Source organism: Saccostrea cucullata, unplaced genomic scaffold, assembly GCF_032062105.1.
Source record: "Saccostrea cucullata isolate Sc308-1 unplaced genomic scaffold, CSIRO_AGI_Scuc_v1 ctg6695, whole genome shotgun sequence".
In the NCBI taxonomy this organism is placed as follows: Eukaryota; Metazoa; Mollusca; class Bivalvia; order Ostreida; family Ostreidae; genus Saccostrea; species Saccostrea cuccullata.
The window spans coordinates 11,061-27,835 of NW_026933072.1; the positions used below are offsets into that span (position 1 = coordinate 11,061).

General features: G+C 33.2%; 1 protein-coding gene across 1 annotated transcript in view; it reads left to right on the forward strand.

The window, feature by feature from the left end:
- Positions 1-758: 758 nt before the first annotated feature.
- Positions 759-16,775, forward strand: part of LOC134237223 (uncharacterized) — a gene marked incomplete at its 3' end in the record, with an annotated part of 43,083 nt that continues 27,066 nt past the window's right edge. Inside the window, exon 1 of the mRNA XM_062719326.1 lies at positions 759-1,652. Coding sequence (XP_062575310.1) covers positions 827-1,652 — 826 coding nt within the window. The remainder of the gene's footprint in view (positions 1,653-16,775) is intronic.

Below are 16,775 nucleotides of genomic sequence, written 5' to 3' on the forward strand. Positions count from 1 at the left end.
GTTACGTCAAAAGCGTATTAATCCGCTTAACGTTACGTTTAAAATAATGCTCAATTTGAAGTCTTTTTCCGGAGGATATATTGTCTCATTGTCTACACTGAAATTAAATTATAAGGAATGAAGTTAATTTCAACTTATATTATCCGATATAACAAAATTTGGGGCAGTTCACCCACTATTAATTTATAGGTATTACAAAAAGTGTTAGATAGGAAAGTTCTAGAGTAACTATAAGACTCTGTAGATAGGTATCATTAAATAAAGAATGAAGCTAATTTCAACTTGTGTTATCCGATATGATATAACTTGGGACAGTTTACTACGCTTTATAAACCGCGAAGCGGTTTGTAAGAAAGCTTATAATGCAGTTTTTATCATTATTTTTCTTCTGTAAATTAACAACTTCACACACTGAATTGTAAATACAATGTTATTGAATGTCACGATTAAAATAATTTCATGTTAACATCTATAAGAATCTGAACAAAGTCACAATTTATATATGTGTTTAAATTATAAATATTGCTTTGTTAGACAGGTTTGATTGAGTACACTTGGAGGCTGCTATGAATGAACACAAATCATTGAGAAGCGAATGTACAGGTATTTATGTCTATCTGTTAACTCTATTTAATTGTTCAACACTGTATAAGTTCTGAAAACCAAAACATTTTAAATGAGTACATTTGTTATTTATAAACATTGTGTTCCTGATGTAGATAATTCTAGAACAATGTTGTAATTTACAGAAAATCTCCCTGACTGAAGGAAATCAACACAGGATCATAAAGTCACAGGAAAAAGAAATAGAAGTCTGGTGTCAGTCATGTATAGATTTGTGTTACAGAAATCTGTCACAGTGGCAGGTGTTAGTGAGTGTCTTCACATTACCCACGTGTCAACAGACCGGGTCTGGATCAGTGATAATAAAGGCAATCTCATCTTAATTAACACGATAGGTGACAGACTAGATCAAGTGACAGATTTAATTGAATATGGTGCTGGAGTACATACTGTGAATAGTGATAGTTATGTGATTTATTTAGACAGTAACAGTAACATCATTAAACTGTCTACAGATAAAGTAAAGACCGCAGTAATACCATACACAGCACCATGGAGACCACATTGTGTCTACAGCTCCCCCTCCACTGGACACCTGCTGGTCGGGACGTGTAATACTGATACTGATACAGGCCAGGTAAACCGTTACACCAACACAGGAGAACACATACAGACCATACAGCACGACAACACAGGTCAGGGACTGTATAAAGTACCTAACTACATCACAGAGAACCGCAATGGAGATGTTATTGTGTCTGACTATTGGCGTGGTGTAGTGGTGACAGACAGTAAAGGAAGACATCGCTTCTCCTACACAGGTCCTCCATCAGGATCAAAACTAGGACCACTAGGAATCTGTACTGACGCGCTGTCACACATCCTGGTGTCTGATTTTAACACCCACACAGTACATATCATTGATAAAGACGGTCAGTACCTGACACACTTAGATACAGCACAAGGCGGGATAGACAGGATATACAGCCTGAGTTATGATGACATCACCAGGTCTGTGTGGCTCGGTTCATGGGACAACAACCCTGTGAACATTTACAGACTTATCTATGTAGGGGATAATCTGACTGGTAAGTTATACTGAAGTATCATGTTTGTTTACAATGTTTAGTGTTTACAGTATATTATTGTCATTGTTTTATATTTAATTATAAGACATTAAGGTTTAATCATACTAACTGATATTAACATCATTAAGGGATTATCATACTGATAGCTAAAGTGTAATTACATTACATGGTTAATTGAATTCTAACTTGTTGTGTTATGTAACAAGAAATGTTTTTACATGAGGATAATTTATAAGTAATAATGAATAACTAAAAAATTTTTGAAACCAATATATTTTACATTTAATTTGGGTTATTCTAATATGTATTTAGTTGTTAACTTTGTTATCTGTGACAAACTACTCCTTAATTTGTACAGATAAGACCTGACATAGATTTTGCATGATCATCATGATCATGTATAATGTAGTATAAAGTATTCAGTTCTCTGACTGTCAAATAATTTGTAAAACATTTCTCATCGATACTGTCTTCTATTTGGGTTGACATTATCATGATTATATTTTATATTCCTCTGCTAGATGATTTGTAGGTTAAATTCATAGATCATCATAAATGTCAGAAAATGGAAAGATGGTTGTTAAATTGGCGTGGGGTTCATGTGTGTTGGAGGGGGAGGGAGGTTGTAATGTCATAGACCTTATCATTATATGAAATATACTTTGAATACGCCATTCAATGCGTTCAAACAAAAGGATGAGTGACTTAAGCTATCAGAGTTTGCTCCCAATGTTTCGCGCAAAAAAAAAAATCCTGATTTTCATGAGATTTATGTATTATAGGTATTAAACAATGTCTTAAGTGCAGATTTTGATATATCATATTACATGAAAGTACTAAATAATTCCGAGCCAAACTAGTTTCTGAGTCAGGGGTCTAACACACTCAAGCATGCGAGAGGTTCACGGTGAGATACTTTTGACTTGGCGCCTCGTAACAAAATATATATGAAGGATAGGGACGTATTTCAATTTAAACTAAAACATGTTAAACATATTCAAAGGACAATGCGTCACATATCTTATTTTTTTGAAAAGTTTCCAAACTACCGGCCGTCAAGTTAGCCCCAATGTCAACAATTGATATTATAATCACTTTACTCATGTGACATTCCAAGGTTCAATACGCAAACGTTTCACGGAACATTTCATTGGTTTTGTCTGCTAGAGTCAGGAAATGAATACATCAGGTGGTTTGTAGCTAAGTTAACTTTAACGATCACAACAAATTTCAGGAAACAGGAAAAATAGTTGTAAAATGGGTGGGGTGTTAATGTGTGGGATTGAAATATGAGGATTTGGAGGTCGGGGGCGGGGGGAGGGGGCAATGTCCTAGTTCTTATCTTTATATGATATATGTAGTTCTTTTAATAATCCATTTAGACAAAGTTCAATTACAGTGACTTCAAACATTTTGTATAGTGTTGACAGATTTAAACAGCATTGATATTAACACAACTCTGTCTAGGAATGTTGTGTATTTCTGTAGCAGGTGTTCAGTAAATTTACACTGTGTACTTGGTTGACATTCTATACATGTATGTTACTTTTTTGCATGGAATTTTTGTTGATTTCAATTAAACAAATGTCAGCAGTATTTATAAAGTCATATCAGCCAACCCCCCCCCCCCCCAATTTTTTCTTCCTGGGGTGGGTGGTTGGGAAGCAGGTGTCTCTCTTTATCATGGTATTTAATCTTTTTCTTTCAGTACTCTTTTATTGAACAAATCATTATTTCATTTTCTGGTTTTATAATGTTGAAAAGAAAACAAAAATCTTTATAACATGCTTAACATGCTTAATACATGTAAGAACCAAAATGAAAAAAAAAAATCTATTTTCTTTTAAATTCACAGAAAATAAGGTGTACAATTAGAGATTTGCTGATATTCAGTGAAGTTATATAGATAAATTGTGTAGTCAAAATAGTGCTATTTCGACAGTAAAAATGATCTAAAGGGCACAGATATGACAAAAATCTATATTTTCTGTCTTCACTTTTATTTGTGTTTATTTGCTGTGTTAAACAATTCATTATGTTCATGAACAATGTTTTATTGTTTTTAAAACTTCTTAAAGTTTGTTAGATGACTCATAGTTAATTTTTAGCTCTTCTGAGTCAAAGGCTCAAAGAGCTAATACTATGGCCATTTGTGCGGTGTGTGGTGTGCGGTATGCGTAAACTTTTTAGAATATGGGCCATAACTCAAGAAACCCTTGGCCAATCAGTAACAAATTTGTCACAGGGTATCCTTGGCCCATGGGCTATCATTTAAACTAAAATAAGGGTGGGATACTTAAACAAGGGGAGATAATCAGGAGAACAAAACAAAAAGTTATGGTTGTTAAAAAATCTTCATCTCTATAACCACCAGGCAGATTTTCACCAAACTTACATACAAGGATCAGGATATGTCGAAAAATAAAATTTGCACGGGGAATTACCATGGGGCAATGGGCGTAGTCTGAAGGTCACTTCAAAGTTGACCTTAATTTACAATTAATGAAAACGTATATTTTGCCACTATTAGGACTAGGATCAACAAATCTTGTAAGTTGATGCATCTTACGACTTCACATCATGTTAAGTCAAAAGTAGGTCACGGTGGCCTACTTTTTAGCTCAACTGAGCCAAAGACTCAAGTGAGCTTTTCTGATCACAATTTGTCCGTTGTCTGTCGTTGTCGTTGTAGTCATCCTCCTCGTCGTTGTTGTTGTAAACTTTTCACATTTTCATCTTCTTCTCAAGAACCACTGGGTCAATTTCAACCAAACTTGCCATAAAGTATCCTTAGGTGAAGGGGAGTCAAGTTTGTTCAAATTAAGGGCCAAGCCCTATTCTAAGGGGAGATAACTATGAATTACAGAAAAAATTAATGGCATTTAAAAAAAAATCTTCTTCTCAAGAACAACTGGGCCAGGAAAGATGAAACTCTTGTGGAATCATCCTCAGGTAGTGTAGATTCAAGTTTGTTCAAATCATGACCCCTGGGGGTAGGGTATGGCCAAAATGGCCGATCAAAGTTTTACATAGGAACATATTGGAAAAATCTTTAAAAATCTTCTTCTAAAGAACCACTGGGCCAGGAAAGATGAAACTCATGTGGAATCATCCTCAGGTAGTGTAGATTCAAGTTTATTCAAATCATGACCCCCGGGGCTAGGAAGGGGCCAAAATGGCCGACCAAAGTTTTACATAGGAATATACAGGAAAAATCTTTTTAAAATCTTCTTCTTAAGAACCATTGGGCCAGGAAAGATGAAACTCATGTGGAATCATCCCCAGGTAGTGTAGATTCAAGTTTGCTCAAATCATGACCCCTGGGGGTAGGGTGGGGCCAAATGGCCGATTAAAGTTTTACATAGGAATATATAGAAAAACCTTTTAAAATCTTCGTTTCAAGTACTTCAAAGCTATGCTTAGTTATATTTATAGGGAATCATTTTCAGGTAGTGTAGATTCTAGTTTGCTCAAATCTTGACCCCCTGGGGGGTTAATATTCGAGCTCCCTCTCCCCCTCCCCACCCTTCCCAGTAAACTTTCAGTTCTGATCTGATATGTGCTTTCTCCTAGCCAATTGCTCAGGAAAGCGATGTGGCCCCTGGGCCTCTTGTTAAATTTTGCTTGGATTTGTTTTCAAATTGATTTGAAGGCATATTTTGGACCCTTAAAGCCTATGATCATCAAACTTGGTCAGTTGATGCATCTTGGCTCCTCAAACAATATCAACTAAAAAGTAGGTCACCGTGCCCTACTTTTTGAACTTTACGACTTATCTTTTTAAAAACATTGAGTCCCATTATTTCAGACACTGGTAGGTTTATAATCTTAAAATTTTGTACTTCTTGGGACCTTAGAATATATAAATGAAAAAGTAGGTCACTGACCTACTTTTTGAAATTTGCCGACATTTGTTTTCAAATAGATCAAAACGCATATTTTGATTACCTTCAGACCTACGATCATCAAACTTAGTCAGTAGATGCATCTTGGGTCTTTAAAAAATATCGACCAAAATGTAGGTAACGATGACCTACTTTCGACATTTTATGGCTATATTTAAGTACATTAGGTATTAATTGGCTTAGAATCATCAAACTTCAATAGCATTCAATTTCAATAGCAAACCTAGTTAGTAACCACTATTGAAATACAACCACTATTGAAACAAGAAAACATTGATGTAACCATCAATTGTCGCCCGGGAAATATATAACGTAAACATTAAAAATAAATCTTGATCAACAAACCGCTTCGATATGTGTAAAAAGGCATGCGTCTAATTGATGGAGACGATAGTCGCAAATATTTTTTTAAAAAAACTTGTAGTCAGATAAAAATCAAAGAAAAACGATACCATTTTAAACTTGATCAATTCCTCAAGTAAATGTTGGCTGCATAAAATATAAGTTGAAGTTAGACACACGCATCCTTTAGATTTAAAAATGTATTAATTTTTCAATTTTAAAGTATAAAACACGTACTGTGCAGAGTACGTTTTTATCCGAGAAGTAAAATTCGATGTTCTAAAAAAGGGACCTGTCGTTGTTTTTATAGTAAATGATAAGTAACTTTATATATAAAATATAAAAAAAATATGTATTTTTACAGATTCACTGTATGGAAGTAAATATATTTATGTATCTCGTAATTTATAAATGGAAAGAACATTCTGATAAACAATCTTTTCAATGTTTAGAAAACCTTTAATTCTACATAACTACTCCCACCCCAATCCCCATACACCAACAATTAAACTTATATGTATAGAGCAGCCCGGTCCTCCGGGCTGCAATAATTATATCAATAGTGGTTGAGAGTGCATTCAAAAACAAACATAGGTAATAACCACTATTGAAATACCACCACTATTGAAATAATTATATCAACAGTGGTTGAGAGTGCATTTCAATAACAAACAAAGGTAATAACCACTATTGAAATACAACCACTATTGAAATAATTATTTCAATAGTGGTTGATAGTGCATTTCAGTAACAAACATAGGTAATAACTACTATTGAGATACGACAACTATTTAAATAATTATTTCACTAGTGGGTGAGATTGCATTTCAAAAACAAACATAGACCGTAATAACTATTGAAATACGTCCACTTTTGCAATGATTATTTCAAAAGTGGTGAGATTCATTTCAATAACTAACATAGGTTGCAACCAATATTGAAATAATGTTCACTTTTGAAACTAAGATTTCAATATGAATAAAATTATCGATTTCTATAGTGCTTTGAACAATGAATCCAATATACATTGAAATAATTATTTCAAAAGTAGCTGACGCTGTGAAACTTTTCTTTCAATACTGGTAGTACTTCAATAGTGGTTGAAACCTATGGTTATTATAAAGAAAGCGAAATGCACCCTCACCCACTATTGAAATAATTTTTTTCAATAGTGGTTGTATTTCAATACTGGTTACTATTTATGTTTGTTATTGAAATACACTCTCACCGCAGTACAGTTAAGGTGCCCAATGGAAATATCGACTAAATTTTGCATTTAAAAATGTATTCGTAATCGGGATGGCGATTATTTTTAGTACATTATTTATATCGGATAATTGTAATTATGATTAATAACTACATATCGAGGACGATTTTATTTTATATTTAGACTAGTCACTTGATGCGGTAGTCGCGCGATTTTAGCACATTGACTGGAAGTATTGATGTTACATATAAAAATTATTAGTGCAAGGGCATAACCAAATTAAATTTCCAAGTTTAGTATAAAAATATTATCAACACGCATTGTACTTTCTAAAAAACGCTGCGATCCTCTCTAAATTCTGCAATTTCATTGTTAGAATTATACTTGTATGGCCTAATGCTATATTTTTTGCTGGTCAGCGGCATGAAATATTGGTATAATTAAATTGTTTTTAAGATTTCATCAGGATCGCAGCACTTTTCAGATACCTTAATAGTTCTATAGTTGAAATATAAAAGCTTACTTTGATCCTTAGAGCGTATGCCCTTGCACTACATCGATTTATTAAGACCCCCACATTACCCTTCGATGTACATACATATAAATATACGGCAGTGTCAATTAAATACGTAATGTACAGAAAATATATCAATAAAACAGCGAAGAAGACATCAAATTCAAATTATTGGCCTATAGAATATCTGTAAATAACTTTTTATTTAATAAGAGAATACATATTTTGTTGAGAAAATATTACTTGATCTGCCTCTCACTGCATACAAACTACGTCACGTTGTAAGAAATGACGTCATATTGACAGATCAGTGACTTGTTTATAACTTGTTATTTCGGATTTAACTAACAACAAAACAACACGCTGTAGTAAGTTTTTATGTAGTTTGATGATTTCATACTGGTTAAATTAGCAGATAAACTCATTTTGTGGTTTTTTAAAGAAATGTTGTATGACGTATATCGTGTATGATGTCAAAGTCAAGTTTTCCCGTACAAATTAGGCTCCGCCTCCTTTTTGTAACCTTAGCTGTGCTGCGACCCACTATTGAAATGATTATTTCAATAGTGGTCGTATTTCAATAGTGGTTATTACCTATGTTTGTTATTGAAATGCACACTCAACCACTATTGATATAATTATTTCAATAATGGTCGTATTTCAGTAATGGTTACTAACTATGTCTGTTATTGAAATGCACTCTCAACCACTATTGATATAATTATTTCAATAGTGGTCGTATTTCAATAGTGGTTACTAAGTATGTTTGCTATTGAAATGCACTCTCAACCACTATTGATATAATTATTCTAAAAGTGGTCGTTATTTCAATAGTGGTTGCACTATGGCTATATTTAAGAGTCAAAATCAGCAAGCATCGAGCATTGAATGGAAAGTCAAAATTTTATTTTTTCAAAAGCTTTTGGTATATGAAAGATTTTGTCCTACCTAATGCTAAAACACAATTAAAAATTTTTTTTCGAACGTATGAAGGGACTGGTATCCAAGGAAATTCATTTCCTTAGCAACGGGTTCATAAATCCTTATGAAAATCAATGATTTTTAGACATTTTTCTATGAATATGTTTTCTGAACGTGATAAGATAAGGTATTTGGATTACTTTATTTGTTAAAAGATGGAATTACTTTATTCTCCAACAATAGGAAAAACAAAATTTCTTTAGTGATATTGTTGCCATGACAACGGGAAAAGAACATGGCGTCAATGCTTATAAATTTGGAAAAAAATTACATATGTTTATCACTTTATACACAAAATCTACAACCACTGCTGGAAAAATGAAAGATGTGATCTTGTTAGGGGTTATCTATATGTCATATCTATACAATAAAATTTGCAGGCAACTTTAGAAGAAAAAAGTTACAAATGGTTTAAAATGTGTGAAAATCTGGCAATTATAAGCTTTTTTGAAGGGATGGGGTAATTTGAATACATGTACAGTGTCCATTGCATTGGTCATATTGCTTCTGATCAGAGGATACTCATAATATTGCTATTGTTGATAAATAAATGCACATTCAATTTCAAAAGGAATTTTATATTCCTCACAAACGAAACTTGGAAAAGGAGGGGGTGAGGGGGGGGGGTAGGAATCACCTTGTTCACCCATCCATATGTATGTAACAATTTGCCTTGTCAATCACATTTCAATGAAGTGCCACTGAAAGTTCCTACTTGATAATAAGATTGCTTGTGATGTAGAGATGTGTCAAAAACTTTAACCAAGGTCATTTGAACAAGTTCAAGGTCATTGGTAGAAGAATAGTGCAATCTTTGCCCATTCTGTAACATTCTAATGAAAAGACTTGAAGTTTCATCTCGGGGATTATTTTTGAGCTATATAGGTTTGTCATGACCTTGAACAAAGTTCATTAACTTCATTTGGACATGTTTGACCTTGACTCAAGGACATAGCTTTTTCAAGGTCATTGCAGTAAAAGTGTACTATATGAGTTTGGCACATTTACATATTTAACTTCGAATGAAGAGAAATTGGAAGTTTGTGCTCAACACAACGGTTTTACTACCCATGATTTGAGTATACATGTATGTCATAGTCATTTTAGGTATGTATATCTGTACTAGCAAAATTTTGAAAAGGTTTTAAATCAATTTTTGGACCTTTTTTGAAATAAAAAACATTTAAGAAATAGCAGGAGGGTGGGTATCATTTTATGAGCTTGCTCACAAAAATTCTAGTTTATGAAAGTCACTATGACAGCTCACATAATTTTAAAGTAAACCATATCAATCAGGCATGTAACAGCAGGTTTGAGTTGGTTACGGGGGATTCCCCACCCAACTTTTTTCTCAACATAACCTGATGTTAACCCCCCCCCCCCTTGCGCGTTTGGCGAATTTCCCCACTTTTTTCTTACAGTTTTTTATGCCTACCCCACACCATGCACTTTCAAAAACGATATCATGTCTGTCAAGAACGAATGACTGCAACCTTTGGTATTGAACCAATGATACATTATATTCTCCTGATGTCTTAATTAAGAAACAATATTGCAAGACAGCTAAGACCTCAGTAGCTACTGGTGCCTAAAATAAAAATCTTGAAGGGCTATATATATACCCTGGTATATGAATGTCTTAACTTGAACTAACCCTAAAAGATATTCATTAATAACCTTAATGGGCAAATCCTTTAAATGGCATATATCAAAATTTTGGTTGTACAAATGTACTTATATTTAAAAACATTTTGAATACAATGTAGAAATCAGAAGAGAATGACAAATATGAATATTTTACATATATACTGGTATATAATACCTAGAGATACAAAACATAAATTTGAGGAACGTGTCGTCAGACTTTAAACAAGTTCATCATCATCATTTTTATTTCACTCACACCAACATCAGTGGTACATTAGGAACAATATATAAATAAGCACTCTTTCTATTTTCTCACAAAAAAATTTTGTCAGTTTTGAAATTAATTAATTGATCATTTAATATTGACCTTGTTTTAATTATGATACTTCAAAATGCAGAATATAAAGCTATATGTTTCAGATTCTTCTACTATCTAATGATTATGAATCTGCGTGCTAAAAATTGATAGTTATTAGATTTACATCAATAAAAAAATGCTAACAGACAAACAAAGAATGTTATTCTTGGATTGAACATTTTTTTTTATCCACTTTCATGAATACACTGTACAATTTATGAATCTATTTTCTGGATCCCTGAGTCTCCGGTAACCCTATCCACTCACTTCCAGCATCAATGGTCTGAACTGTAATAATTTATTCGGAGAAAATGCCAGCTGAATATGAATTTTCTTTTATAAGTAAACACTGGATGACATCAGCTTAAAAAAAAGTTTTTTTTTTAATTAATTATTTTACTGTGGTATATATACAATCCAGTTACCACTAATCCACTACAGTACATAATACATTTGTCTGTATGACAATACTTCCAAGGTAATCCCCTTTCCTAAACTGAAATATATTAACTAAGTACAGAGTTAACCCCCTGCCCCCTTTTCTTTTTCTTTTTTACGGACGCCATAACAAAAGGTCATTCCATTTTACAATTATTTCATAATAGTGTTGGTTTTCATAAATTCATAATTTTTCATGTAAAAAGCAGGTTTTATCTTAAATGGTAAATAAAGATATCTACTATTATATACAAAATTTTTATTTACCCGACCATCAATAAAGTAAAACAAAATTCAAATTAAACTTTATAGTTTGGGATACAGTTATGGGTCCGTGTAACACTTAACAATTCAAATTTCTAAAACGATTTAGAGTTTTAGAATGTTGATATACTAGTTTAAATATCTAACTTTCAAAAACTCAAATTGATTTGGTATAATGAAATTTAATATTTTAGTTCAAAACTCTAGATTTTCAATTTTCATAATAGATTTTAGAATTCTGATATTTTAGAATTTTACCTTAAATTTTCAAAATTCAAATTACCAAAAACGATTAATGGAATTTAAACGTTTGAGTTTTTAGTCTACCGTTTGTTCAGAAAATTTACACTTAACAATCTAAAGTTCGGTAATATTTTTCGTCTTTCCATTATTTGAAATTAGCTTCAAACTTCTAAAATCCAACTTTGAAACGTTTAAGATTTTTAGAAATTTGGAACTTTGGTTCAAATGTTCAAATTTCTAATAACTTAACACTTTGAGTTTTTAGAATTTTACTTTAAATATCCAAAATTTAAACCAGGTATAGAATTTCATATTTTGGATATTTGAAGTAAACTTCTAAAATCTCAAACTGTACAAACGTGTTTTGGTTATTTGAAAGTTGAGTTTTTAAATCAAAATTCTAAATTTCTAAAAATCTAAAGCGTTTGAAAGTTGGAAGTTTGAAGTAAATTTTAAATAATCAAAAGACGAAAACGTTATCGAATTTTAGATTGTTAAGCGTAAACTTTCTGAACAAACGGTAGATTAAAGATTCAAAAGTTTAAAATACAAAATGTGTTTTTGGAAATTTGAATTGTGAATATTTAAGATAAAAATCTTAAAACTCAAAATGTTAAACCTGTTTGGAAAATTGAAATTTTAGATTTTTGAAGTAAAATATTAAAATTCAATATACCAAATCAGTTTGAGTTTTTGAAAGTTAGATGTTTGAACTAATATATTAACATTCTAAAACTCTAAATCGTTTTAGAAATTTGAATTGTTAAGTGTTACACGGACCGTTATGTAACTGATAACGACCAATTTTTTCACGTTAGGCCCGTAGATACAATCTAAGTTCGGGGATTTAATTTCATTTGCTCATATTCTAGTTTAATGTCAGCTATATTTATTTTATTTTTTGGGGGGGGGGAGGGGGGGATACCCCCCTCTCCCTGGTTCCCCAGGCCATGCATAATGCATAATCTTTTCTTTTTTGTTATAAAATACTAAAGTAATGCTAACATAATTAATCAATCAGAATTAAATTAAAATGTGCAAAAACACTTGCAAAGTGTTAGATATTATATGAAATGGTTAATTTATGCTTTACATTCTTCAGTAACTGTTGTAATGGTAAATTGTAAAAATTTCAATCACTCACCGTAATCAAGACTCATGAAAACGCCAAAACTGGGGCTCAGACTGCTCCAAGTTTGTAATTTTCTGCTAGTCTTCTGTACATTGTTATTGAAAACAATGTAAGCAAACTACCGTTTATTCCTCCTATGTTAGAGAGCTACACCAAAGGGAGGTAATTTGAAGCAAAAGTTACAGAAAATTGTGGATTTAAATCAGTTATCATATATAAATGCTTAAGTTGCCTGCAGATTTTTTTCTTGATTCTTCTAGAAGAAATACTGTTTAATAAATATTTTATGTTGATAAGCTTTAATGTGGTTGTAGATTTCTTATAAAGTACTTCAAATTTGCTGTTTTTTAAAGCAAAATAAACCTTCGAAAACTAGTTATATTTATCAAAAGGTGAAGAGAATTTCAAAAATCAACAGTTGCTAAAATAGAGTACATTTATATAAATTAAATGATAATCTAAAAAGCTTTTTTTAATGACTAGTAATTAAAAAGTATTTGTTTAACCATAAATTCAAGTGTCATGATAAAGTACAAAACACGCTATCTGAAAGGCGCGTGGTTTTCATAGCAACAATGCGAAAAATTATTTTTTGTTTGCTTTTTTCTATCATACACTTTGTTCTGAAAATTTATATATGAGTTTAAACCAAATCTGTTTCTATGCCACTTTCCACATTTTTTAACTCAATGCTCGATGCTTGCTGATTTTGACTCTTAAGTATCTCAGGCACTTATTGGCTAAAAATCATCAAACTTTGTCAGTTGAGGCATCTTGGGTTTTTGGAGAATGTCGACCAAAAAGTAGGTCACATTGACCTACTTTTGAATATCTCAGGTAAATATTAGCTTAGAATCACCAAACTTTGTCAGTTTAGGCATCTTGGGTTTTCGGATAACGTAGGTCATCATGAACAACTTTTGACATTAATTTTGATGGCTATATTTAATTATCTCCGTCACTTTGACGTAATTACTTATGGTATTTTATAATCATTGTTATGAGATGTGTATTGTTTCATTATGTATATAATTAGTAACATTAAGTTTCTTGAACATTCCAGAGTGGTCAACATGTTTGGTCATTTGATCTAGAATATTCTTAAATTTTGTGTATGTCCAGATTGTTCCAGTAATGTCATGATTTAATAATTTCTAGAATACTCTAGATTTATAATACTGTATAAATAGCCTGTCCATTCGATGCATAGATATACTTTGTCGTATGAGCATCATTGAGATACAACTGGGATATATTTTCACTGGGACATTGTGTGCAGCAACGGACACTCTGATGTATGTATTTTTAGATTCTTGCTAAGTTTGTACTTTATGTTTGATATATTTATTATATATTACTGTAAATAAATTATTGTTAAGTTTAAATTGTGTTATTGATCTTTGCTGGCATTTCGGGTAATTCTGACCCATAACAGAATTGGGGGCTCGTCCGGGATAAAGAATTTATTGCAGTTTATTGTCAGAATTTTGTTTATAAACGTTAAATTTGATTATAAGCCAGCAGAAATCAACATGGTGTTTTCGGTCACAGACTTTCTTAGTTCACCAAGTGTTCAGGTTTTTTGATATGTTAAAAAAGGATGACTTGATCGCATTAGGTTTGCATTTTGGGTTAGATGTTAAATCCTCTCAGAGAAAGCAAGACATTAGAATTAAGGTTGCAAACAAACTAGTAGAAGAAAACGTCTTTGAAAAATACGATCTTCCAGAATATACAGTTAAATCAGAGTTAGGCTCATATAAAATGGCAGAATATCAGTTTCAAGTAGAGTTAGAGAAAATGAGATTAGAAAGAGAAAAATTAAAATGAGAAGATCGAGAAAAAGAAAGAGAAGAGCGAGAAAGAGAAAGAGAAGAACGAGAGCGTGAACGAAAATTTGAATTAGACAAATTAGAAAGACAAGAGCGAGAAAGAGAGCGTTAAAGGAACTTTGAATTAGAGAAATTAAAATTACAGCACCAACCAGAACCGTCAGTTGTCAAAACTGAATTTGACGCAGCAAAAAATATCAGATTAGTTCCAAAATTTCAAGAAAAATCTGTAGACAAATATTTCCCCCAATTCGAAAAAGTCGCAGAGAATCTTAAATGGCCACGAAATGTTTGGTCAACGATGTTACAAAGTGTACTGGTTGGCAAAGCAGCTGAGGTATACTCTGCACTAGGGGTAGCTGAGAGTTCAGACTATGAGAAGGTCAAAGCAGCAATATTAAAAGCATATGAGTTAGTACCTGAAGCGTATAGACAAAAGTTCAGAAAGTATAGAAAGTTTGATAATCAAACATTTGTTGAATTTTCACGGGAGAAAGAAGATTTATTCGATAACTGGTTTACATCTAAGAAACTTGATAAAACTTTTGCTAATTTGCGCCAAGTCATCCTGGTAGAAGAGTTTAAGGAATGTGTTCCTCAAGATTTGAAAACACATTTAGAAGATAAGAATGTGAAAACTCTTGAAGAGGCAGCAGTCATATCTGATACTTATGCTCTGTCTCATAAAAAGAATTTTGTTTCAAGATCTCAGACTAGCAGTAATTCTACCAATTCAGACACATCTAAAAAGAGTGGTTCAGGGTCTCAGTCTTTCACAAGTTCCCAGTCTCCATCCCAAGGTGGTTCTAAGTCCGGTCCAGGACGTTTTGAAGGATCTTCTGGAATAGGGTCGCTTCCTACTTGTAGTTATTGTAAGAAAAAGGGTCATCTGATCAGTGAATGCTTTAAACTTAAGAGAAAAAAGATTTTGATAAAACTCAACCACATGCTTGTGCGGCAGTTAGAGGTGATAGAGAAGCCTTAGTTTCGATTTGTTCTGACACTCCTGATGTCCAGGGTTCACAGTCCAGTTCTATTGATTCTATGGAGGATTATAAGCCCTTTATGTCTCAGGGATTTGTTTCACTCGGTGACTCTAGCGAAATTAAACCTGTCCAGATTTTGAGAGATACTGGTGCTGCACAGACGTTATTGTTAGAGGGCGTGCTTCCTTTGTCTGAGCAGACTTCTACTGGTGGGTCAGTTTTATTACAGGGTGTGGAGCTAGGCGTCAATAATGTTCCCCTGCATAGAATTAGTTTGAAGTCGGATTTAGTTACTGGACCTGTTATCGTAGGTGTTCGACCTACTCTTCCCGTTCCAGGCATTTCTTTGTTGCTAGGCAACGATTTAGCTGGTGGAAAAGTTGTACCAGATCCTATAGTTTGTGAGAAAATCACTCCAGATGTCGTGTGCGATGATGAAGATGATGACATTTATCCAGCCTGTGCTGTTACTAGAGCGATGGCCAGAAGACGAGAAATAGAGGCAGACCATACTCAAGCCTTTGACGAGATGAATTCCTCTGTTGATATTGATTTGAATGACACTTTCTTATCTGACCTTGATGGCACTCAAACAAGCAAAGAACCACACAATATCAAGAAGCAAGAGAAGAAAGAACTTTTACCAAAATTTGGTGGTGAGGATGATGAGTTGCATCCACTAGTTAGCCAAGGCAAGGACATCCTCAGCCGAGAACGTTTACTCTCTGAACAACATAAAGACCCAGATATCATTCAACTTAGTAAGAGGGCACTTCCACCAGAAGAGGCTACTAAATTTGGAGAACGCTTCTATATGAAAGATGGCATCCTTATGCGAAAATGGCGACCACCTGACGCTTCCCCAGATGAAGTGTGGCGTGTTGTTCACCAAATAGTGGTACCAGCTGCTTATCGTCAAGATGTAGTGAGTTTAGCTCATGATACACCCATGGCAGGTCATTTAGGTGTCAATAAGACTTATAATAGGATTTTGAGTCATTTTTATTGGCCTAAGCTAAGAAAGGATGTTTCGAAGTTTTGTAAGTCATGCCATGTCTGTCAGATGGTACAGTGGCTGGAACGTTATTGTTGACAAACCAATCGTGTAGAATCGTTCGTTCATCGTGCGTGATCGTTCTTTTAACGTGCGAGATCGTGCGTGTAACAGACTCAATCGTTTGCGGTTTTAATCGTGCGAGAACGTGCGTTTAGAAACGTGTAAATTTCGTTTTGTAAGTTTTTATCGGAATGTTATCTGTGAAACAAGTATTTCG